The 23,291-nt window shown below is 45.8% G+C and overlaps 2 protein-coding genes across 2 annotated transcripts; one reads left to right on the forward strand and one right to left on the reverse strand.

The window, feature by feature from the left end:
* Positions 1 to 13,265: 13,265 nt before the first annotated feature.
* On the forward strand, positions 13,266 to 14,485 carry LOC123154805 (fasciclin-like arabinogalactan protein 14). The gene has a single exon (XM_044573438.1). The coding sequence runs from the start codon at positions 13,363 to 13,365 to the stop codon at positions 14,233 to 14,235; it is 873 nt and encodes a 290-aa protein (XP_044429373.1). The 5' UTR covers positions 13,266 to 13,362; the 3' UTR covers positions 14,236 to 14,485.
* Positions 14,486 to 16,664: 2,179 nt separating this feature from the next.
* Positions 16,665 to 19,251, reverse strand: LOC123149369 (probable small nuclear ribonucleoprotein F). Its single transcript, XM_044569010.1, has 5 exons — positions 19,102 to 19,251; positions 17,709 to 17,796; positions 17,548 to 17,585; positions 17,373 to 17,437; positions 16,665 to 17,063 (listed from the first exon to the last, which is right to left on the reverse strand). Exons 1-5 carry the CDS (start codon positions 19,105 to 19,107, stop codon positions 16,997 to 16,999), a joined length of 264 nt encoding a protein of 87 aa, XP_044424945.1. The 5' UTR covers positions 19,108 to 19,251; the 3' UTR covers positions 16,665 to 16,996.
* Between the last annotated feature and the right edge of the window lie 4,040 nt (positions 19,252 to 23,291).

The raw sequence follows: 23,291 nt of genomic DNA on the forward strand, positions 1-23,291 counted from the left end.
GAGTCCCATTCCTCCTCTCCCTGGCTCTCGCCCCCGCTCGCCTCACCTCCGCTCGCCTCGCCCCCGCTCGCCTCGCCTTCTTCAGTCGAAGTTTGTGCCCCATTGGGCATCGAGTACAGCTCGGTGAAGGCCTAGCAGTCGCCCAAACAACGATCAGTCGACCAGTCGACAGGATCGGCAAGAATGAATACAACAAAGACACGACGGAAAGCAGAGCAGGTGTACCTTGTTTGGGATGCTGTCGTGGTCGAGTGGAGGAATCCTTCTGGCTCCGCGCGGGTTGTCCCTGTTCCCGGTAACGGCTACCATCCACCTTTCCAGAGTGTCATCGTCGACTTCTTCTGGATGGACTCTGGTCTCGTCCGCGGGCCCACAGTACAGCCACATGCAGTGGCTCCGGAACTGGAGAGGTTGGATGCGGCGCTTGAGGAAAACCTCCAAGAGGTCCATGCCTGTCACTCCGTCCCGAACCAGCTGCACCACTCGCTCCATCAACATCTTCACGTCGGCTTTCTCCTCCGGAATCAGCTTCAGAGGGGAGGGCTTGTTCACTCGGTCCATGGTGAATTGAGGGAGTCCACTCGACTGCCCTGGCGTCGACTGGACCTGGCAGTAGAACCAAGTCGACTGCCAGCCCCTGACGGACTCGGGAAAAGACATGGGCGGGAATGTGCTATTGTTCCTCACCTGAATCCCCAGGCCCCCACACATTTGGACGACTCGGGTCTTCTCGTCACCTGGGCTCGCCTTCTTCACGGTCTGAGAGCGACACGTGAAGATACGTTTGAACAAACCCCAGTGCGGTCGACAGCCCAAGAAACCCTCGCACATGGACACGAACGCAGCAAGGTAGGCAATGGAGTTTGGGGTAAAGTGGTGGAGCTGCGCCCCAAAGAAATTCAGGAAGCCACGGAAGAAAATGCTGGGTGGCAAAGAAAACCCTCGGTCAACATGAGTGGCCAGGAGCACGCACTCACCCTCTTCTGGTTGTGGCTGCCACTCCTTCCCCGGCAGCCTCGCAGCTCCGTGAGGGATCAAGCCCTCGTTGGCCATGTCGAGGAGGTCCTTCTCTGTGATGGTCGACTGGATCCAGTCTCCTTGGACCCAGCCTTTCGGCAGGCGGGATCTGGACGAAGACCCCCTGCGGGTGGTAGATCTTCCCTTCGCCTTCTCCGATGCCGACGCTTTCTTGGCACGCTCCAGCGCCGCCGTCTTCTCCTTGGCCATGGTCGCCGGCGAAATGCGCGAAGGAAAGTGGTGCGGAGGTGAGAGCGAGCGCGCTGAGCAGAGAGGAAGGAGGCAGAGGGAGAGAGAGAGAGAATGCTGAGGCGCAGCACAGAAATCCCCACCGGGCGCATATATAAGGTCTCTTCCGAGTGACTGACATGTGGGCCCGGTCGATCTAATCATATCTGGGAGCAGTTATGGGGACTGGATACGTGGCGAAAAAGGCGGCGCGGAGATCGAGGCGTCTATGCCCCGTCCCATCCGAACGCCGCGGTCCGCCCCGCTTCGCGCGTGCCCCCGAATTTCGCACCCCGCAGAATCCGCGAACAACAAATCTGCCTGTCAGACGCGGCGATTCCGGCGATCCGTCGCTCGGAGATCGACGAAGTTCGAAAGATCACTCGACGCAAAAATAGAATGGATCGAGTCGACCGAAGACGAATTGCTCCTTGTCAACGAAGAGGTTCTTTGATCCAGAGCAGCGCACAGCTAGAGCGCAAAGGTTAATCGGAAACGACGTCAACTCCCTCCTCACTCGAAGCCTCAATCCATTCGGGGGCTAATGATGGGGTTATGTACCTAGGGTAGGGTCACGGACCTGTCCCAAGTAACTTACCCTAGGACGTCCCTAGAAGAGGTCGCCTTCCAGTCGACCAACGAGGACTCACTCGACCAACGAGGACACACTCGACTGGCCTGAAGGACTCGACCACGAAGACTCACTCGACCACCAGGAGGTCAAGAGGCACTCTGCACCGCAACGGCCTGTAATTAAGTAGGCTTTATGATAGTAAAGGCACTTTATGTGGGGCGTTACCAGTAACGCCCCAGACTTAACTCACCTTAAACCTTCTCCTACGTGGGCTGGCTGGGGTCCTGGCACACTCTATATAAGCCACCCCCCTCCACAGGCAGAAGGGTTCGGCACCTTGTAATCCATACATTCATAATCCACTCGACCGCCTCCGGGCTCCGAGACGTAGGGCTGTTACTTCTTCCGAGAAGGGCCTGAACTCGTACATCCTTTGTGCTTACAACCTCTCCATAGCTAGGACCTTGCCTCTCAATACCTACCCCCCACTCTACTGTCAGGCTTAGAACCACGACACCCGGTATTGTAAACCGCCATATATAAGGAAAGACTTGTAAAGAAAGGCATGTAAAGGAAGTCACCAAGCCGGACACGATTATGAGCCGGCCGGGACTCTGTAGGCCACCAGGCATCAACTCATGTATATAAGGGGACGACCCGGTGGCGGCTTAGGGCAAGAAACAACCAAGTCGATAACCAAGCCGGCGAGTTGAGCCTCTTGGAGATCGAAACCTCAGCCATACCAATCCCAACTATACGTAGGCTTTTACCTTCATCGTAAGGGGCCGAACTAGTATAAAAACTCTCTCGTGTGTCCTTTGTCCCGATTAACCCCTTTAAGCTTCCTAGTGCGATGGCCCTACGACTAAGTCCTTGCTCTAGGACATCTGTCGTGTCAACTCCACGACAGGTTGATTCTTTTTGCAGATGATTAATAGACAAATTCCTCAGGTCCACCAATTTATTTGAGAATTTTATGAGTTCCAGAAGTATACGTTTGATACAGATTACTACAGACTATTCTGTTTTTGACAGATTCTGTTTTCATTGTGTTGTTTGCTTATTTTGATGAATCTATGAGTATTATCAGAGGGTATGAACCATAGATAAGTTGGGATACAGTAGATATTACACCAATATAAATAAAGAATGAGTTCACAACAGTACCTAAGTGGTGATTTATTTTCTTATACTAACGGAGCTTACGAGTTTTCTGTTAAGTTTTGTGTTGTGAAGTTTTCAAGTTTTGGGTAAAGATTTGATGGACTATGGAATAAGGAGTGGCAAGAGCCTAAGCTTGGGGATGCCCAAGGCACCCTGAGGTAATATTCAAGGACAACCAAGAGCCTAAGCGTTGGGATGCCCCGAAAGGCATCCCCTCTTTCGTCTTCGTTCATCGGTAACTTTACTTGGAGCTATATTTTTATTCACCACATGATATGTGTTTTGCTTGGAGCGTCATTTTATTTTATTTAGTTTTGCTTGATGTTTGAAAAAAATACCAAGATCTAAAATTCTTAAATGTTAGAGAGTCTTCACATAGTTGCATAATTATTCGACTACTCATTGATCTTCACTTATATCTTTCGGAGTAGTTTGTCATTTGCTCTAGTGCTTCACTTATATCCTTTTAGAGCACGATGGTGGTTTTATTTTATAGAAATAGATGAACTCTTGTGCTTCACTTATATTATTTTGAGAGTCTTTAGAACAGCATGGTAGTTTGCTTTGGTTATGAAACTAGTCCTAATATGATGGGCATCCAAGATGGGTATAATAAAAACTTTCATATAAAGTGCATTGAATACTAAGAGAAGTTTGGTACTTGATAATTGTTTTGAGATATGGAGATGGTGATATTAGAGTCATGCTAGTTGAGTAGTTGTGAATTTGAGAAATACTTGTGTTAAAGTTTGTGATTCCCGTAGCATGCACGTATGGTGAACCGTTATGTGATGAAGTCGGAGCATGATTTATTTATTGATTGTCTTCCTTATGAGTGGCGGTCAGGGACGAGCGATGGTCTTTTCCTACCAATCTATCCCCCTAGGAGCATGCGCGTAATACTTTGCTTCGATAACTAATATATTTTTGCAATAAGTATGTGAGTTCTTTATGACTAATGTTGAGTCCATGGATTATACGCACTCTCACCCTTCCACCATTGCTAGCCTCTCTAATACCGCGCACTTTTCGCTGGTATCATACACCCACCATATACCTTCCTAAAACAGCCACTATACATACCTATTATGGCATTTCCATAGCCACCCCGAGATATATTGCCATGCAACTTTCCACCATTCCGTTTATTATGACACGCTCCATCATTGTCATATTGCTTTGCATGATCATGTAGTTGACATCGTATTTGTGGCAAAGCACCCGTTCATAATTCTTTCATACATGTCACTCATGATTCATTGCACATCCCTGTACACCGCCGGAGGCATTCATATAGAGTCATATTTTGTTCTAAGTATCGAGTTGTAATTCTTGAGTTGTAAGTAAATAAAAGTGTGATGATCATCATTATTATTAGAGCATTGTCCCAGTGAGGAAAGGATGATGGAGACTATGATTCCCCCACAAGTCGGGATGAGACTTTGGACGAAAAAAAAAGAGGCCATAAAAAAAGAGAAAAGGCCCAAATAAAAAAATATAAAAAAATAAAAAATGAGAGAAAAATAGAGGAGGGGCAATGCTACTATCCTTTTACCACACTTGTGCTTCAAAGTAGCACCATGATCTTCATGATAGAGAGTCTCATATGTTGTCACTTTCATATACTAGTGGTAATCTTTCATTGTAGAACTTGGCTTGTATATTCCAATGATGGACTTCCTCAAAATGCCATAGGTCTTCATGAGCAAGCGAGTTGGATGCACACCCACTTAGTTTCTTTTGTTGAACCTTCATACACTTATAGCTCTGGTGCATCCGTTGCATGTCAATCCCTACTCACTCACATTGATATCTATTGATGGGCATCTCCATAGCCCGTTGATACGCCTAGTTAATGTGAGACTATCTTCTTCCTTTTTGTCTTCTCCACAACCACCATTCTATTCCACCATAGTGCTATATCCATGGCTCACGCTCATATATTGCGTGAAGATTGAAAAAGTTTGAGAACATCAAAAGTATGAAACAATTTCTTGGCTTGTCATCGGGGTTGTGCATGATTTAAATACTTTGTGTGGTGAAATGGAGCATAGCCAGACTATATGATTTTGTACGGATAGCTTGCTTTGGCCATGTTATTTTGAGGAGACATGATTGCTTTACTAGTATGCTTGAAGTATTATTATTTTTATGTCAGTATTAAACTTTTGTCTTGAATCTTTCGGATCTGAATATTCATGCCATAATAAAGAGAATTACTTAGAGAAATATGTTAGGTAGCATTCCACATCAAAAATTCTGTTTTTATCATTTACCTACTCGAGGACGAGCAAAAATTAAGCTTGGGGATGCTTGATACGTCTCCAACGTATCTATAATTTTTGATTATTCGATGCTATTATATTATCATCCTTGGATGTTTTATATGCATTAATATGCTATTTTATATGATTTTTGGGACTAACCTATTAATCTAGAGCCCAGTGCCAGTTTCTGTTTTTTCCTTGTTTTTAACTATCGCAGAAAAGGAAAATCAAAAAGAGTCCAATTGACCTGAAACTTCACAGAGATCATTTTTGGACCAGAAGAAGCCCACAAAGTATCGGAGGTGGGCTAGAAGAGTCCTGAGGCCACCACGAGGGTGGGGGCGCGCCCTACCCCCCTGGGCGTGCCCCCCTGCCTCGTGGCCGCCTCGTGGCCCCCCTGACTGACTTCTTTCGCCTATATATATCCATATACCCTAGAAACATCGTGGAACAGAATAGATCAGGAGTTTTGCCGCCAGAAGCCTCCGTAGCCACCGAAAACCAATCTAGACGCGTTCCGGCACCCTGTCGGAGGGGGGAATCCCTCTCTGGTGGCTATCTTCATCATCCCGGCGCTCTCCATGATGAGGAGGGAGTAGTTCCCCCTCGGGGCTGAGGGTATGTACCAGTAGCTATGTGTTTGATCTCTCTCTCTCTCTCTCTCGTGTTCTTGAGGAGGTACGATCTTGATGTATCGCGAGCTTTGCTATTATAGTTGGATCTTATAATGTTTCTCCCCCTCTACTCTCTTGTGATGAATTGAGTTTTCCCTTTGAAGCTATCTTATCGGATTGAGTCTTTAAGGATTTGAGAACACTTGATGTATGTCTTGCATGTGCTTATCTGTGGTGACAATGGGATATCATGTGATCCACTTGATGTATGTTTTGGTGATCAACTTGTGAGTTCCATGACCTCGTGAACTTATTCATAGGGGTTGGCACACGTTTTCGTCTTGACTCTCCGGTAGAAACTTTGGGGCACTTTTTGAAGTTCTTTGTGTTGGTTGAATAGGTGAATCTGAGATTGTGTGATGCATATCGTATAATCATACCCACAGATACTTGAGGTGACATTAGGGTTTTGGTTGATTTGTGTCTTAAGGTGTTATTCTAGTACGAACTCTATGATAGATTGAACAGAAAGAATAGCTTCGCGTTATTTTACTACGGACTCTTGAATAGATCGATCAGAAAGGATAACTTTGAGGTGGTTTCGTACCCTACCATAATCTCTTCGTTTGTTCTCCGCTATTAGTGACTTTGGAGTGATTCTTTGTTGCATGTTGAGGGATAGTTATATGATCCAATTATGTTATTATTGTTGAGAGAACTTGCACTAGTGAAAGTATGAAACCTAGGCCCTGTTTCCTATCATTGCAATACCGTTTGTGCTCACTTTTATCATTAGTTACCTTGCTGTTTTTATATTTTCAGATTACAAAACCTATATCTACTATCCATATTGCACTTGTGTCACCATCTCTTCGCCGAACTAGTGCACCTATACAATTTACCATTGTATTGGGTGTGTTGGGTACACAAGAGACTCTTTGTTATTTGGTTGCAGGGTTGTTTGAGAGAGACCATCTTCATCCTACTCCTCCCACGGATTGATAAACCTTAGGTCATCCACTTGAGGGAAATTTGCTACTGTCCTACAAACCTCTGCACTTGGAGGCCCAACAACGTCTACAAGAAGAAGGTTGTCTAGTAGACATCAATGCCTCACGGGCGGCGCAGTGAAGGCGCGGCGACGCGCGTCCCTCCCGCTCCCGCCACGCGTCGCCCGGCATGCAGCCTCTCGCCGCCCCGCTGCGACTATAAAAGGCGACCTCCCCCGCCGGTGAACGCCACAACTCACATCCTCCCTCGCATCCACCGCACAAAGAAACACTCTCCCCTCCCGCCGATGAGCAAATGGCTGAGAGGTTTCCAGGCGACGGCGCAGTGGTGAACGGCTTCGGCCGCCACCATCTCCAAGAGCTGGAGGCACGCGTCCTCTACGAGGCCGAGTATCCGGCGCCCCTGGACATGCGTGTGCCGGTGGGCGTGGATGCTGAGCGTCGGCGGTGTCCCGGTGCCCGAAGGGGAGGCATGGCGTCCCGAGATCGCCCGCATCCGCGCGTCCCTGACGGAGGAGTAGCGGAACAAGCCGAGGTACGCCGCCGACAGCGAAACGCTGTGGACGATCTACTTCGAGCGCCGCCACCACGAGCAGATCACCTCCGTCAACGGCGTCATCCCCCGCGGCCACTTCAACGCCAACGGGCGGCGCGAGTGGTGGGGCGTGCCCGATCGCACCCTCGAGGCCGTCCTCGACCACATCGAGACCGGCAACGTGCCGCGGTGGGTTCTCTCGCCGTCGTGCCAGCTCCTGGACGCCGCGGCCAATGGAGCCGGGGACGCCCTCGTTGTTGGGCTCCGGCTCGCCGGCGCTCCTCCCCGTCAAGCCAGAGCCGGAGAAGACGCCGCTACGGCGCCGCACCTCCGGCTCGCTTTCCTCCAGCTCGCCGATGCTCCGCCCTGTCAAGCCAGAGCCGGAGGAGACGCCGCTATGGCGTCGCACCCACAGCGGCGTCCTCTTCATCAACGAGGGTGCCCGCCCCTCCCCACGCTCCCTCCATCTGGTCCGGCCGAAGCCTGAGCCGGGCCTGCTCCCCGTGAAGCCGGAGCATGTCGACCTAGTGGCCCCCGACGACGAGGCCGCCCTAAAATGGGCAAAGGAGGACTACATCTGCGAGCAGGTGCGCCGCCAGCGCCGGGCGCGAGACGGGCGTCGCCATCGTCCTCGACAGCGACGAGGAGGACGAGGCCGGGCCGTCCAGCGCCCCACCGCGCGTCGGCGACCCTGGCCAGGGTTGCAGCAGGGATGGCGGCGGCTCCGGCAGGGCGCGCGACGACGACGACTACACCCATTTTTACAGGCTTCTCGGCATGTAGATGGCGGGCGGTGGACGCGGCGCAGTGGCTAGGTGTAGTTTGATGTAGTAGTAGGCGTAGTTTGCATGTTTTATCTTTTTTGTACAAATTTCAATGAACACCATACAGATAGTCATATTTTCCTATATGGAACTTTGCACATTATAAACTCATATGGTTCTGTACATATATATCTATGAATATCTTCATATCTCTATGCAAAACCATTATTACCTGGTTGTGCTTAAAGTTAGGCTTTTTCTTAATTACTGGAGTAATGATTTTCTCTACCCCCTCTATCACGGTTTAGAGGGCATACATCTGCAATCGTTGGGATATAGGTGAATCCTGACGGAGGGAGTACTACATTTTGCATGTTTAAATTCCATCATTTCAATTGCATTCAATGTCTATATTGTTTTTTTCTTTGCATGTTTCCACTAAAGTGTGTTTTCTGTTGCATTACAAGTATCTTAGAGAAACTCACTCTATGGTTTACTAAAGAATCAAGCCTTAAATAAAAAAAGTTTTAGAAAGGTTGGTATTTTTAAACATCGAGTACAACATAGATGCAGAAAAATGCCACACTGCCACATGTGCACACTCACACACGTCGCCTACTGAAGGTAGGAGTCGTGGATCTTCGAATTAAGGGGCTTGTCACTGGAGGAAATTCTCATCTTAATGAGAGACACATCGACCACCATTCAATCACTGGTTAGTTCCCACAAAGTTGAGGGCCCCATTAGTTCATAGGATAGAAATAGGAAAATCATAGTAAATGGGATGACATGTATCTCAATTCCTATAGAAAAAAAGATGTCATTTGATGCATACAATAGGAATTTTTCTATTGAGTCTATGCTAATGTTTTTCTTCCCCAAAAAAGCACGCCGCCGTCGCCTCCTCTCGTATTTCTCCGAGTCTCCTTCATGTTTGTCTCGATTCATTGACCCAAGTCCCAAAAGGTCAGCACTCCAAGCATTGCCAATCCATGGAATTTTTTTCATTGTGTTATTAATGAATTAATCTCTTCGTAATCTATGGGTTCTTCCATCCTATAATTCCGGATGGGCAAGGACCAGGAACACAACACTTCTGAGCTCTGATGTGTAAGGGCAGCGACCGAACAGGCGGATCGGTGAGCTCGACAGGCCTGTAACACGCACCGGCGACACGCCAGTCGTGGCCGTCTGCCTTAAAATGAGGTTAGGAGTTTTCAATCTACATCTGCAAGTCATCCATGCATGTATTTTTTGACCAAATTCCTTGACAATTCTCTGTCTATTTCTATTCTGATGAAGTGATGATTGGCTTTTCTGTTTTTCGGGCAGCCAGGAAGGGGATAAGTTGATTGCTTTAAGCATTGCTTGAATTAGGACTCAATAGTTCAAGTTTCTCTTCCTTCTCTTGATAAAATGTTGCCCAAAAAATGTTTCTCCTTGAGAGAAATGTAGAAAAAGAAGACATGTAGCTTTATTCATTTGGAGAAATGTCATTGCCCATGAGGAGTTAGATATTCATAGTGATGAACAAAGATTTCTTTGTTTATTTAGCCAGGGGCCCATTTTACCAAGTTCGCACAGGGGCCTTATAAATGCCAGGGCCGGCCCTGCATGTGCACCATCCAACACACACCTTATAAAATTTCTGTGTTTTGAAATCCTGTCGGAATTCATAGTACATTGCATCTGATTCCTGCGATCCAAAGAAGCCTTTGGTTGGACTTAACATCATACTAGTTCATTGTTTAAAATGATCTGTTCTCTGGATGTAACACACTTAGGGCCAGAGAGCATAGTTGGTGAAATGTGATGCACCGGGGTTGTGATAAACATGTGACATACATATCTCTTCTGATTAAAAAACATGCGACAATCTTTCTCCGATGGACCGATCGATTTATTTCCTCCTGTTACCGGACATGAGGCGCTGTCGCCGTTCACGTAGCAGCGATGCATTGGCGCATGTGTCGCGCCGCCGATGATGAACCGATCGACCAGCATGTGTCGGGCCACGTCCGGCGATCTCGTCTTCCCCTGGCTTAATCAAATCATCAGCGCCAGGGTTTCTCCCTTATCCACGCATAAACTATGTTATCTAATCTACCTCCATCCTGAAGAAGATATACACAGACGCCATAATGTTGTCTCGATCGCATGCACGTTCTCGACCTTTCGGTATGTGTCACCAGTTTTTAAAAGCGAAATGTGTAGACAAAATGGATAGCTAGCCTCGCCACGGCCAGGCAGCTGGTTAAGCCCGTGCGTGCGTGCATGTGCATCCATGCATGCTGCCCAGGGGCCTGCTCTGCTTGGTTTTGGACCTGGTCGACATGAGAGGATGAGGCATGCATATAGGAGTACCTCGCAGCGTACACGTGCGAGGTTTTAAGGACATGTACACGTCTGGACGCGACGTATATGCATATGCATGTGTCGCCCTGGCTTGGACATGGTGCTATTTTGTCATATCCATATTACTACTACTGCACCAGCTCCACTTTGGATCGGATATTCGAATCCGTTATATGTTTATTATGAGTGTGTGGTGTGCCTGTGCCTGATTAGCTTTTTTGGAATAACAGTGGTTTTGGAGGGCTGGCCTGGGTGCATAGATTTGTCATGTACCGATGGTGCGGTGGTCTCTGCATGATTGGCTGCATGTGGATATTACTAATTCAGGCCCATGCAGGCGTGCCGGCCGTTGACTGGCCGGGTGGGTACGTACGTACGTTGGAGATGAATACGTCCTGTCCATCTGACTGACAGGTTAGTAGCTAGTACTGTACGTACATTAGGGGAAGAAACTGTGGGCGGGCGACGGTCGCATAAGCTGAATCTCCAGTATCTCTCGAGAGGAAAACACATTTCCACTCGTCTGGGATTTTTCTATTTGGGCCTACAATTATTGGTAGTGGCACCTTTACATTTTTCCTTACCAGCGTCTAAGGCCCATGTAGAGCATTTTTTTTTAACTTGGGTCCACATTCTTTTTGGCAACACAACACCTTGCTAGTTAGCAAGGCCCAGGAAGGCAGGATCTCAAGCAAATCACCACCGTCGGATCAATTTTGAATGGTCATCCACGTAGATCTCAAGGTCAGTGGCGAATCCAGGACGAAAATGGAGGGCGGGCTCAAAGTTAGCGGCGGGAAAAAACGAAACATTATTTTGTAGAAGAAAAAAACATCTCGTAATTCTTTTGTCCAAATAAGCCGAGATATTCCTAGATTACTACTGGAAACATGCAGTATTACTGAAATGTTTCTAGAATTTTTGAAAAATAATAATTTGTGTACCAAATTTTGAATCTGCTTAGCCAAATATCCATAATTTCCTAGTCCTTTGTCTAAATGTTCTCTAATTCTCCGAGAATACTAACATAGTATTGACTGGAATTTTTCTGGAATTTCTGAACCAAATTTTGAATCTGCAGAGCTAAATAGCCATAAACTCCTAGTCCATTTGTCCAAATGTGCTCGAATTTTCACAGAATACTATTGGAAACATGTAGTATTTACTGTAATTTATTGGGCTGGGCACGACTCCGAGCTCCAGCAGTCTGCCATCGCCAGCTCCCTTCTCGGCTAGTCTGCCGCCGACCAAGGCTAGTTTTTTTTTGAGAAATGCCAAGGCTAGGTGAGGACGCGGAGCGTGCAGCGGCTCGGTCCTGTGAAAGATGTGTTGCACAACTGTTGTTCACTATGGCCTAGGGCACTTAGCAGTTGGGCCAGCTGTTGCCATATTGAGATGTTGTCCTGGCATGAAGTGTAGTAGTAAAATAATTCAATTTTTTGGAGGGTAGGCTAGAGCCTGTTTAAGCCTAGCTACTAGACTCGCCACTGCTCAAGGTGAAATGCATCGTCCATGCTTGCGCCATGAAAAATGGTAAGAGTGAACATCTCTGCAGTTACTTCAACCATGGATGAATGGTTAATTCAAAATTACGGAGGCTTGGCCTGCTCCCCTAGGGGGGGGGGGGCATTAGTCCCCCTTCCCCACATGTGCATGACACCGCAATATATTTCTACAATAGTTGTATCATATCTCTATACTTATATAAGAGACAATTTAAATCCCCCTAAAGCCACACCACAAGATCCTTGCAATGATACCCCACTACGGAAGATTTGCTGGTAGGCGAGTCTCAAGTGCTTTGGGAGCACCCTGTAATTGAGCAAATAGATGATGTGGCCCAACATAATGTATAGTGTGATTTTAATTTTAGAAATAACAGATTTAAACCAGAATTATTTAATTCCCTCTTTCCCCCCTCTATTAAACTTCATAATTACTGGGGTAGGGTTCATGTATCAAAGCAAACATTATCCGTATGACTGTATATATTTATGTATACACGAAAAGTGTTGTTCTGATCCCGAGCTCGGGTGGCCAGTAAAATAAAAAAAGACCTAACTTTTTTTGTGCCAAACATTGCTAAACGTTTCGATTGGTTGCAAAATTTTATCATCGGGTGACATTCATGGAAATCGTGGCAAAAAAAAATCGATGCTCCAAGATGCTTTTTGGAGTACCTGTTTTTTTGCCATGTTTTCCACGAAGATCATCCATTCCAGTGATCACACTTCGCAAACAATCAAAACATTTGTAAATGTTTGGCATAAAAAAGATTTTTTTAACTTTTTTACATTTATTTTAATTTTACTATTCACCCAAGCTCATATGAGCTCGGATCAGAACAGCAAAAAATAGTGATATAAAAGATCTTATATTAATTTACAGTGGTAGTAGTACGTGACAACACTTATCTGATGCATAGCATAGCCCACGTACAAGGTTGACACTGGCAACGGGCAGCGAGGCCCAAGAACAAGAAGGCAGGCAGGATCTGAAGCGGACAACGCCCGGCCATCGGATCCGCATCGGACGGTCGACCCCAGCCCGCCCCTAGATTCAACGCGCGCGATACGAACGCGGCGTGCATGCATGCATGCATGCACGGCCGCGCGCGCCACGAGAAGTGGTCAGATCGAAGCCCGGCCGATCAGATCTCCCCCAACTGCCAAACCCTTTCTTCCTCGATCGATCCACCGATCACTCTCCTCCCGCCATGACCGTCTCCTCCCCCACTCTCCTATATATACACTGACACTCCACACCCCTACACTCACTCAGAGATCAAGCTCGCCATCGCCATCGACGTCCACATCCACTAGCCGCACGCACACATGGCGCCCCCGAAGCTCTCCTTGCTGGTTCTCCTCGTCCTCCTCCTCCCGGCGGCCGGCAACGCCGGCGCCAACAACGTCGCCGCCGACACGCCCCCGGGCGGCGGGGGCGGGGGCGGCTTCAACGTCTCGGAGATCCTGGCCAAGTTCCCGGAGTTCACCCTCTTCAACTACCTCATCAGCAAGACGCGCGTGGCCAAGGACATCAACAGCCGCAACTCCGTCACCGTGCTCGCCCCCGTCAACGCCGACGTCGACTGGCTTCTCCGCCGCAGCGCGCGCCTGCCCCGCGCCGCCCTCCTCGAGCTCCTCTCCGTCCACGTCGTCCTCGACTACTACGACGCCGCCAAGCTCGCCGCCCTGCCCCGCGGCCGCGGCGCCAAGCCCATCGTCGCCACCACGCTCTACCAGACCTTCGGCCCCGCCAACGGCGACAAGTCCGGCTTCCTCACCATCACCCCCGCGCCCGACGGCGGCGCCGTCTTCGCCTCGGCGGCCCCCGGCGCGATCGTCAACGCCACCTTCAAGAAGGCCGTCACCGCCAGGCCCTACAACATCTCCGTCCTCCAGATCAGCAACTTCGTCGTGCCGCCCGGGGTCATCACCAAGCCGCGCGCCCCGCCGCCGCCCAAGATGATGAGCTCCGTGTCGGCCGTCGCGCCCAGCCCCGCGCCGGTGAGGTCCCCGTCGGCGTCGCCGTCCCCGTCGTCGCTCCCGTGCCCGCCCGTGACCATGCCCATTGAGGAGCCCATGGAGGAGACCCCGGCGTCCGCGCCGGCGCCGTCGCAGGGCCACGCGCTGCAGGCCATGATGGACTGGTGGTCCGCCGCCGGCGTGGCGCTGGGGATGGCGTGCCTGCTGGCGCACTTGTAGGTCGCAGATTAGATGAGATCGGTCGGAAAGCCTCGATAAATTTTGGTCTTCATTAGCTTGCACTCATTCGGAACTCGGATTTTTTTTCTTAGATTTTAATTATTTCCTACAAAAATTTGTGAGATTTGTTATGATTCAAAATGCCTGCCCTGTGGGTTCTGGCCTGTGTAAAATCTAGGGGATTATCCAACTTTTCATCCTTATTAGACTTCAAAATGGCTCGATTTACAGCCTCTAGTTCTCAACACCATTCAATGTCCCCCTCCAGTTTTCACGCTGTACCCGCCGACCCCATCTCGTGTCAAACCCAATCAAAGTAACACTGGCCAAATTTTGAGAGTTCAAAGTTGCAATCCATTAATAACTTGACCAAAAGAACAGAATTGGAAAAGGGATTGGCACCCGTACCGGCAAAATTACAAGCTAGGATATGCGACATCTTGTTGCCTTTCCTAGGATAATGGCCAAAATTGACACTAGCAATCCAAATATGGTTCGGTTTGGACTTACAAAATCCGCAAGCCAAGTTCGTGTTAGTCACTGCATTTTTCAACTTGATTTACCGAAGTGTTGAAGTTGCGTTCTTTCCTGATGAAGGGGTGGGTGTGACTGCTGCTGTAATAAGAGATGACAGGGGTAAGTTTTATGCAGCTGACGTGATCACTACAGAAGCGATGGCCATGAGAGATGGACTTGCCCTTGCTAACTCTCTTGGGTTTAATTGGCTCGAGGCGTAGTCGGATTCCTTACCATCCATAATTTTGTGCACTGGGCAAGCTAGATGGTGGGATGCGGTAACAACAATTTTTGCAGAATGTGTGGGCTTAGGTACTTTGATTGGAATGCCATTTTCAAGCATTGTTTTCGTTCTTGTAATGGTCATGTGCTAGCAATTTTCAGTTATTGTAATAAGGCTACTTTTAGTTGGTTGGACGAGCCTCAAAATGCGCCCTGTCCTGTGGGGTTTGGCCTGTGTAAAATCTAGGGAATGATCCAATTTTTCAACCTTACACTTCAAAATGTTCCAATTTACGGCCTCTAGTTCTCGAAACCATTCAGTGCCCACCTCCAGCTTTCACGCCGTACCCGCCAACGCCATCTCGGGTCAAACCCAACCAAATTAACATTGGCCGTTTTTTGAGAGTTCAGAGTTGCAATCCGATTAACCAAAAGAACATAATTGGAAAATGGATTGGTACGCGTCCCGACAAAATTACAAGTTAGGATATGCGCGATCTTGTTGGCTTTCTCAGGACAATGGTCAAAATTGACATTAGCAAAATCCCTGCATAAAAAGGAGCATTTCTATTAGCCGGCGCGGCGCCTATGGAACTGCCTTCATCTTTCATGGTTGCCACCACGGCACCCTGATATAATCAGATTGATCAAAATTGACATTAGCAAAACCCTTGCATGAAAGGAAGCTGCAAGACCTGGGCCTCAACTGTAGAGGGCCATGTCCACAAAACGACATTGCACAATTTTTTGGACGAAAGCAACGAGCGTTGCACTACAATGATGGTGAAGAAGAACACATTGCATTGCTCAGGCAGAGCACACAAACCGCACAAACACAACAACACAAAGACACCACAACATACCCACAACCAGAACATTAGGGATTTCGACATCAAAGATCAGGAATGCTCAACAAAGGGGAAGGAGATCTTCGGCTTCCATCATCTTCTGACCAAGCAAGGCATGCCCCTTTAGCGTTGGCCGTCAGGTTGCCACCCGACGGCATCCATGGCTCCTTATTCATCATCAATAGAGAAGGTTGTGTCAACATTCAACATGGCATAATCCTCTGGCGGTCTCTTCCATCCACGATTCATGATTCATTGCTTGTTTTTCTTTATCTCGGAAAGCTCATGCATAGAGCTAGGATAGCATAGAAACCGAACGATGCCTGAACTTACACTTTAGAATCAATGGTCTGATCCACAAACTTGGCTTGCTAGTTCAATGCAGTTCAAATCTAGCTCCGTTTGGACTTTACTAAACCCGCAAGCCAAGTTCATGCGTTAATCACTGCATATGTCTTCGATCATGCAACACATATGTCTGAGTCCATGGTCAGCAATTCCACGACATAAATAGTTCAAATTGCGCAAATACAACCATCATATTTCGAACATCAAAACATATCCAACAGCCACATCAGTACCTACCAGCAATCGTCAATCAACCCTTAAAACATGCAAGTTGATCATCACTCATTCAGGATACGGTGATATGCCGCTAGAGTTAACATGAACTCGACCTCTGGACTGTAATACAGTCACCAAGCACAAACAGAGACAAACTGCGAAGTTGTTCTTTAGCAGTAAAGAGCATGCATCAACCTATGAACGGTGCAAGTGTACAGCACACAGAGCTCTTGTGGAATTTGGCACTCAACATGAACATCTAGTAGAAAAAGACATAAATGGAGCAGAAATATCCCTTCATGCTGGGTATGTGACTTGAGTCCATGCTCAGGAACTCAGCAAATACAGTTCAAATTGCAGAAATACGATCATTGCAATTCAGACAGCAAACCATACATATCCAACGGCAGGATCAGGAGCTATCAGCAATCAGCAATTGGCCGTTTCAAACATGCAAGTTAAGCATTCGTTCATTCAGGATGCAGAACTAGAGTTAACATGAGTTCAATGCATGTACTAATACAGTCCAGTAGGCGCAAATGGAGACGAACTAGGAAGTTCTTTTTCAGCATTGAACAGCAAGCATCAACCAGGAAAAGTCCATGTGCTCTTCAGGCCGCATCTGGAATGTCCGTGTCCTCCTCAGGAACACCTCGGAGATACATCACATTGTTGCATCTGCACGACAAGCAGCAAAACAGATAGTTATGGCATCTGGCCATTAACTCGCATATGTGATGTAAGACTAAATAAAAGCTTATCAGTAACCATATGACACTGCCACATCTACAGTACCCTTCTGACTTGTCGAGCTATAGGAGTGCTACAGTTTATATCTTTCATCAAATATCAGAAAATGAGACAATGGGAGTTTTAGTGTGCAATTTTAAATAAATATATATATATATATATATATATATATATATATATATATATATATACTACTGATACACAATAGCTGTGGTCAAAGATTGATGAATGAATCACCTTATCAGTATGTCTCCCAAATTCCCAGAGCATTGCCCATCAATGTATTCCTCGGTACCACTTAGCTGCAATTCGTTTCAAGTGTGAGTAACAAAATAGTGTGGTGAAATTGACAAAACACAGGGAGTCTCCTCCATCAGGTAAAATGGGCAGCCACGGACAATGTGAACTTTACCTGCAGATTCATGTAGGAGTCCACTGAAACAAGATATCCTGGGTACAAAAGGAACAATTTATGCATTAGCACAATTGAGGCATGCACAAGAATGAGACATCTGTAAAGGAAACTAATAATAATGATTGTAACTAACAAGTGACGAAACGCCATTAAAGTACCTTTGTACTCCATGCCCCATTTCAGCTTGACAATGACCATCTTCCCTGTTAAGTTTTGTAAGAACGGCTTGGGGTTAACTGGCACAGTCTGCAGCAGAGTAAAGAAACATGGGCAATTAACAAATTATATCAAAGGAAATAAGTAATACAGTACAGCACATATAAGGTCATTTTTTACGAAGAAATGTAAAAAAATGTTCAATACAGTTAGGGCAATTTTGCTGCTAAGCATAGAAATTGCAGCAATATTTTACTACAGGCATGTAAACCCTACAACTTAAAGAAGCCTAACAAAAGAGAATTCCCTATAAGGATGTTCTTGCGGGTACTGCATTAAATCAACACAATGTAAATCAAGGAAGCAAGTAACACTATGCAAATCAAGGAAGCAAGCAGCACTAAGTAGTAACCTTAACAGGAAGGTTCATAAAAAACAAATCAGCAATTCAGACCAATTCAAATACAGCAACCCAGCAATCCCCTCCGCAAAATAATCCTCGATTCATACTTACTCATGAAAACTACTTCCTCTGTAAACTAATATAAGAGCATTTACATCACTAAAGTAGTGATCTAAACACTCTTATATTAGTTTACGGAGGAAGTAGTTCTGAATCAGCTACCACAAGTTGCGGCTAGAGGTAAGACAACACTAGGCTTATACCAACATGATGGTACTCATGCCAAATGCTGAATTCAGCAGAGAAGTATCGGACGCATACAATTCTGTGCTGTGACCAAAAGAACAGTTCAAAATATTATTTTACATTTAGGATTAGTAATAGCACTACCCCAGCCTAATTGCAGCGCTCTGCTTTGGAGCAGCAGATACAGAATTTTCCAACTAGTGATACGACAAATCCAATCCGTGGAAGCTTTGCAGGAGACATTGGCAACAATTTCACTGCCCTTGACGATGTCGCGACCTTCTAGATCCAAAATCTCGACCCATCTAGCCAAAGACCCAGCAATGGTTCGCCAAAACCTAACAAAAACGGACAGACTTTTGATGACAACCCACAATCTCGACGGCAGGACGCTCAGAGCTTCGGGCAGGCCACGTTTGCAGCCACCACACCATGCAGATGAAGCATCACTGGCTCACACCAGAATAATAGCAGATAGGAAGGGGTTACTGGCTGGTGACCTCGGGCGGGAGAGAACCCCTGTTCGAATTCGATCTCCCGTAGCGCTCTCCCAGTGGCTCTCAAGAATCAACGGCCTACCTACTGGACCCATCACACAACCAATACTAGCAAAAAGTCCGCCGCAGGACGCCGCGCCGAGACCGCGCGAGCCTAGCTAGGGTTCTCCGCCTATCTATCTGGTAACTCGCAGCGCGCGGAGAGGTGGGCTATGGGGGCGAGAAGGTACAGAGAGCGCGAAATCGTACCGCCATCGGAGGAGACGAGCCGGTGGCGCGGCCGCCGGTTGGAGGCGGAGACGAAGGCGACGGCGACGGCGAGGGGGAGGAGGAGGAGAGGCTGCCGTGAGGGGTTCGAACCGCAAGCGAGACTAGGGTTCTATGGGGAAGGGGATTAGCGGTTTATTGATGGGCTGGGCTGGCTGGGCCCGTACGTCGGTTACAAGCCCAGAAGGCCAGAACTTTTAGATAACAGAAATTGGAGGCTCTTGGTACACGGGCCGCATCGTCTGAAGCTTTTCGCATGTACGGAAAGGTTGTGTGATATACCGATTAAAAAAATGTAACTGATATACTAGTTTGTTTTTATCTCCAGAATATATTTATTTCACTAATTAAATATAATCAGTTTAATAATAATGATGTTCGTGTATATAAAAAATCAACGTATATCAAAATAAAATTTCATTCCACACACGAAAAATGTTCATGAATTTTTTAAATAATCTAGTATCTGGAGAGAAATATTCATGTGTTTCAAGGAAAAATGTCCGCGTACAACAAAACAATGTTCATAATTATTTAGAAATGCTTTATGTAAATAAAATTTAATTATATCTCGAATGGGCATTCGTTTTATGAAAATATGAATGTATTTTACCCAAACACAAGAAAAATTTGTGAGCTTACAAAAACTCTTAAGCCACTACCTACTTGAATGGATCCAGTCTTCGCATCTGAATCAATGAAGTCATCGTGGTCGTTGTCCTTCGTTCATGGAATAAAATTCCATTCTCAAATACACCCATTTTATCTCTGGTCCGTGGGTATGTAGATCGTTTCAATTCCAAAAGAAAAAAATGTTTTCAAGCCTTCGTTTGCACCATTTTGTCACCATTCGCTAGGCACTTGGTTACTAGGCTTGGAGGTACAACTTAACAATAAAATACCTTGACCATCTCTAAACAATCTCCTAGCAAAGATGACGATTGACGAGGCATGACATGTAATGTTATCCTTTAGAAAATGATAATGTGTGTATTGCCGGTACATGTTATAGAGGAAATATGATTGCAAACATTGTGCAAACGCAACAACTCAACCATACATTCCAACTCAAAAGAAAAAAAAGGGGGAGCTCATGTACGTGCAACATACATTTTTTTAGGCGGATGTGCAACATACATGATACATGTACACGCCCACATCTGATAATGCTGCTGGCTGATCGTCAAAGTTACTTTTTTAGTCTTGATCGTCAAAGATTTAACAACGTGAATGGCGACTAATTTACTCTTTTAGAGGTTTTTTTAGGGGTGGTGACTAATTTACTCAAAAGAAAAATGAATTCTGCGATGTAGGGATTTGAGCCAGCTTAGCTCTGAAGGCCCAATACCCAAACATCGAAGGCCCAATACGCACCCTAGGAAGAAACAAGACCCAAATCGTTGCGCATCAGTGTGGCTTAGACTAGCCACAGTGGAGAGTAATATATACTAGTAACATACACATATCCCTAGACTATATTACTATCTTCCTAGTGGGTAGTAACATAAGTATGTTGTCATGCAAAGCTTCATTTATTAGGTTATAGACTCATATTGCATTGGGACCTGTGATGTTACAGTAACTAAGTTACTCAAACTATCTCTCTCCTCATTGACTCATTGCCACATAAGCAAATTTGTTGAGTTGGACTCGATGTTACTGCTGAAGTTACTCCGACTGTGGCTAGTCTTATGGTTTCTCCGACCAAATTCGCTCGACCCCGGCCGAAACCCTAGCCGCCGGAGCGCCCGTGCATCATGGCGGCGGCAAGCAGCGGAGGCAGAGGCCACGCACACATCACCATACAGACAGTGAAGCGTCCGCTCTTCCTGCACCGGTGGCGTGTGGGGAGCATGAGATGGGAGGCACCGGCAGGTGGCGGGCACTCGGATAAGGGCAACTGAACTACAACTGAAGTTCGTTTACCCCCGTAGTGCCCAGCGACGAAGAATTCGAGTTCGTAATACTGTTAGAGAATGTAAAGTTGATATATAATTATAATAATGTCTCTCTCCTTCTCCTGTGATACTTTTTTATTTATTTACTTGCTCACAATATTTCAAGTAAAAAAATCCACAGTTTATATGTTTGTGGAGAAATTGCCATATCGGTTTAGCAACCATCTGATCTCTTCGTGACGACGATCAAAATTCTTGAACACAACAATCTCTTGACCTGTTTATGGCTCAATTTTGTATTGTCAGAATAGTTGTCGCATCTTTAGACATATCTAGCTAGTCAAATCATAGTTCACGAAACTATCTCTAAACGTTAGACGGTACTCATGGAATAGCTTTCTACCATTTTTTACCAATTTTTGAACACCCGTTTCTTTCATGGAACACTTTTCTATAATCATTAGCATATTGCACATCCTCTTTTGATTTATAGACCATCTAGCTGCACACTTTTGTATTTAAAATGATTTGTATGGTCATGGGGGGAGGATGACCAAATTCCAATTTTCTTGGTCTGTTTATGGTTCAATTTTGTATGCTGCAGCTTTGCACATATCTATCTAGTCAAAACATTGTTTTGAACATTATCGCTGTAATGTATAGATGCTACTTATAGCTTCCTGCCTTTTTTAACAGCCATTACTTTCAGAGGACGCTTTCATATCCTCCTAAGTTACACAGTGTGGGTTTATTTAATACTCGCTCCGTCCCAAATTACTTGTTGGAGAAATGGATAGAAATAGATGTATCTAGAACTAAAAATACGTCTAGATACATCCATTTCTGCGATAGGTAATTTGGGACAGACTGATATGATTTATACCTGCTGATAGTTTTGTTGTCTCACGTATTTATACCTGCTGATAGTTTTGTTGTCTCACGTATGCAGACTAGAAACTACAATGCTTTATGTGAGTATGCTGATGGAAAAGACTTGACAAAGTATGATTCTGAGGCTGATGGAAAAGAAGCTTGCCTATATAGGCATCATGCTATTGAAGACAAGCATGCAAAGGTGTCAGAGTAATTACTTTATCTTACTCTGTTTCATTTAACTTTTGAGATTAAGCAAGTCTGTCGAATTTAAGGGTGAACCTTCTAAATATGGTGATATCCAGTGCCCATATTACTCTTGTAAAAACTAATACTAATATTTCATTTTGTTTTATGGGAACTGACTGAGCAGCCCATGATACTTGATATAGCGATTCCTAGAGTACCAGCCTCTGTTTTTTGTAGCTACTACTTCTGTTGTGGTCTTTGGTCAATAATGTTAGACCTAATCCTTGTGATGTTTGTGCTTGGCCATCTTTTTATGATTTCTAGCAAGTGATAGTGGTACATTAGCCAACTCAGCATGCAAAGGTTAGTTTATGACTTCGACATGCATATGCTGATGTTATAACAGAGGAAGTCATGATTATTTTCATATGAACTTACACACTGCGGAGTAGTCCAACATACCTGCCGACTGCCGTTAAGTATGGAAATAGTCTTTTGAGTTCTAACCATATAATTAGATTGCATCAGGGCAACCAGACCGTGCAAATTTATGTTTGATCAGAATTTAACATTTCCACGCAGGTACATCGAGCACTGACCATATTTAAATAGTCACCATATGGCAAAAATATTTTTATTTATTTGTCTTCGTCTGAGGGAGGGTGATCTTGTATCAAGGTGCTGGAAAAATTGTCAAGAAAGTATTCCTGATCTGTAAATTAGGTGGCAATTGAATGGCAGTAGGTAGTGTATTTTAGGTGGACCCCAGAACAATAGTACTCCCTCTATGAAGAAATATAAAGCGTTTAGATTACTAAAGCAGTGATCTAGTGATCTAAATGCTCTTATATTCCTTTACAGAGGGAGTAAGATACACCTGCGGTGATTCAGCAGCAGTTTTTGTCACGTTTTTTTGTAGAGATTTAGATCTTAACCGAAAACTTGGTTATAACAAATGGTAAGTAAATATGAGGTCTCGAAAGTTCTGCGATATGTATTTTCAGAGCACTGGAATTAGATAAACACTACCCAGCCACCATTTCTTTGGAAAGCTCTCCAGTTTCTTTTTTATTGCTACTCTTTGGACTTATTATTCCTGTAGTCATTAATTTTTTAGAACAGTATACCTTTTGTCCCTCAACTCTTGGTGAAGTCTAAATTTGGTCCCTCAACTTTAAAATCGGACAACTTGCACCCCCAACTAGCGAAAAC

Source organism: Triticum aestivum, chromosome 7A, assembly GCF_018294505.1.
Source record: "Triticum aestivum cultivar Chinese Spring chromosome 7A, IWGSC CS RefSeq v2.1, whole genome shotgun sequence".
NCBI lineage: Eukaryota > Viridiplantae > Streptophyta > Magnoliopsida > Poales > Poaceae > Triticum > Triticum aestivum.

Excerpts from the sequence above, each read along its gene's own strand:
- LOC123154805 (XM_044573438.1), top strand. The coding sequence starts at position 13,363 with ATGGCGCCCCCGAAGCTCTCCTTGCTGGTTCTCCTCGTCCTCCTCCTC.
- LOC123149369 (XM_044569010.1), bottom strand. Across the intron at positions 17,586-17,708 it reads ATGGGGCATGGAGTACAAAG|GATATCTTGTTTCAGTGGAC; the intron begins GTACTTTAATGG and ends TTTTGTACCCAG. Across the intron at positions 17,064-17,372 it reads TTGGGAGACATACTGATAAG|ATGCAACAATGTGATGTATC; the intron begins GTGATTCATTCA and ends CTTGTCGTGCAG.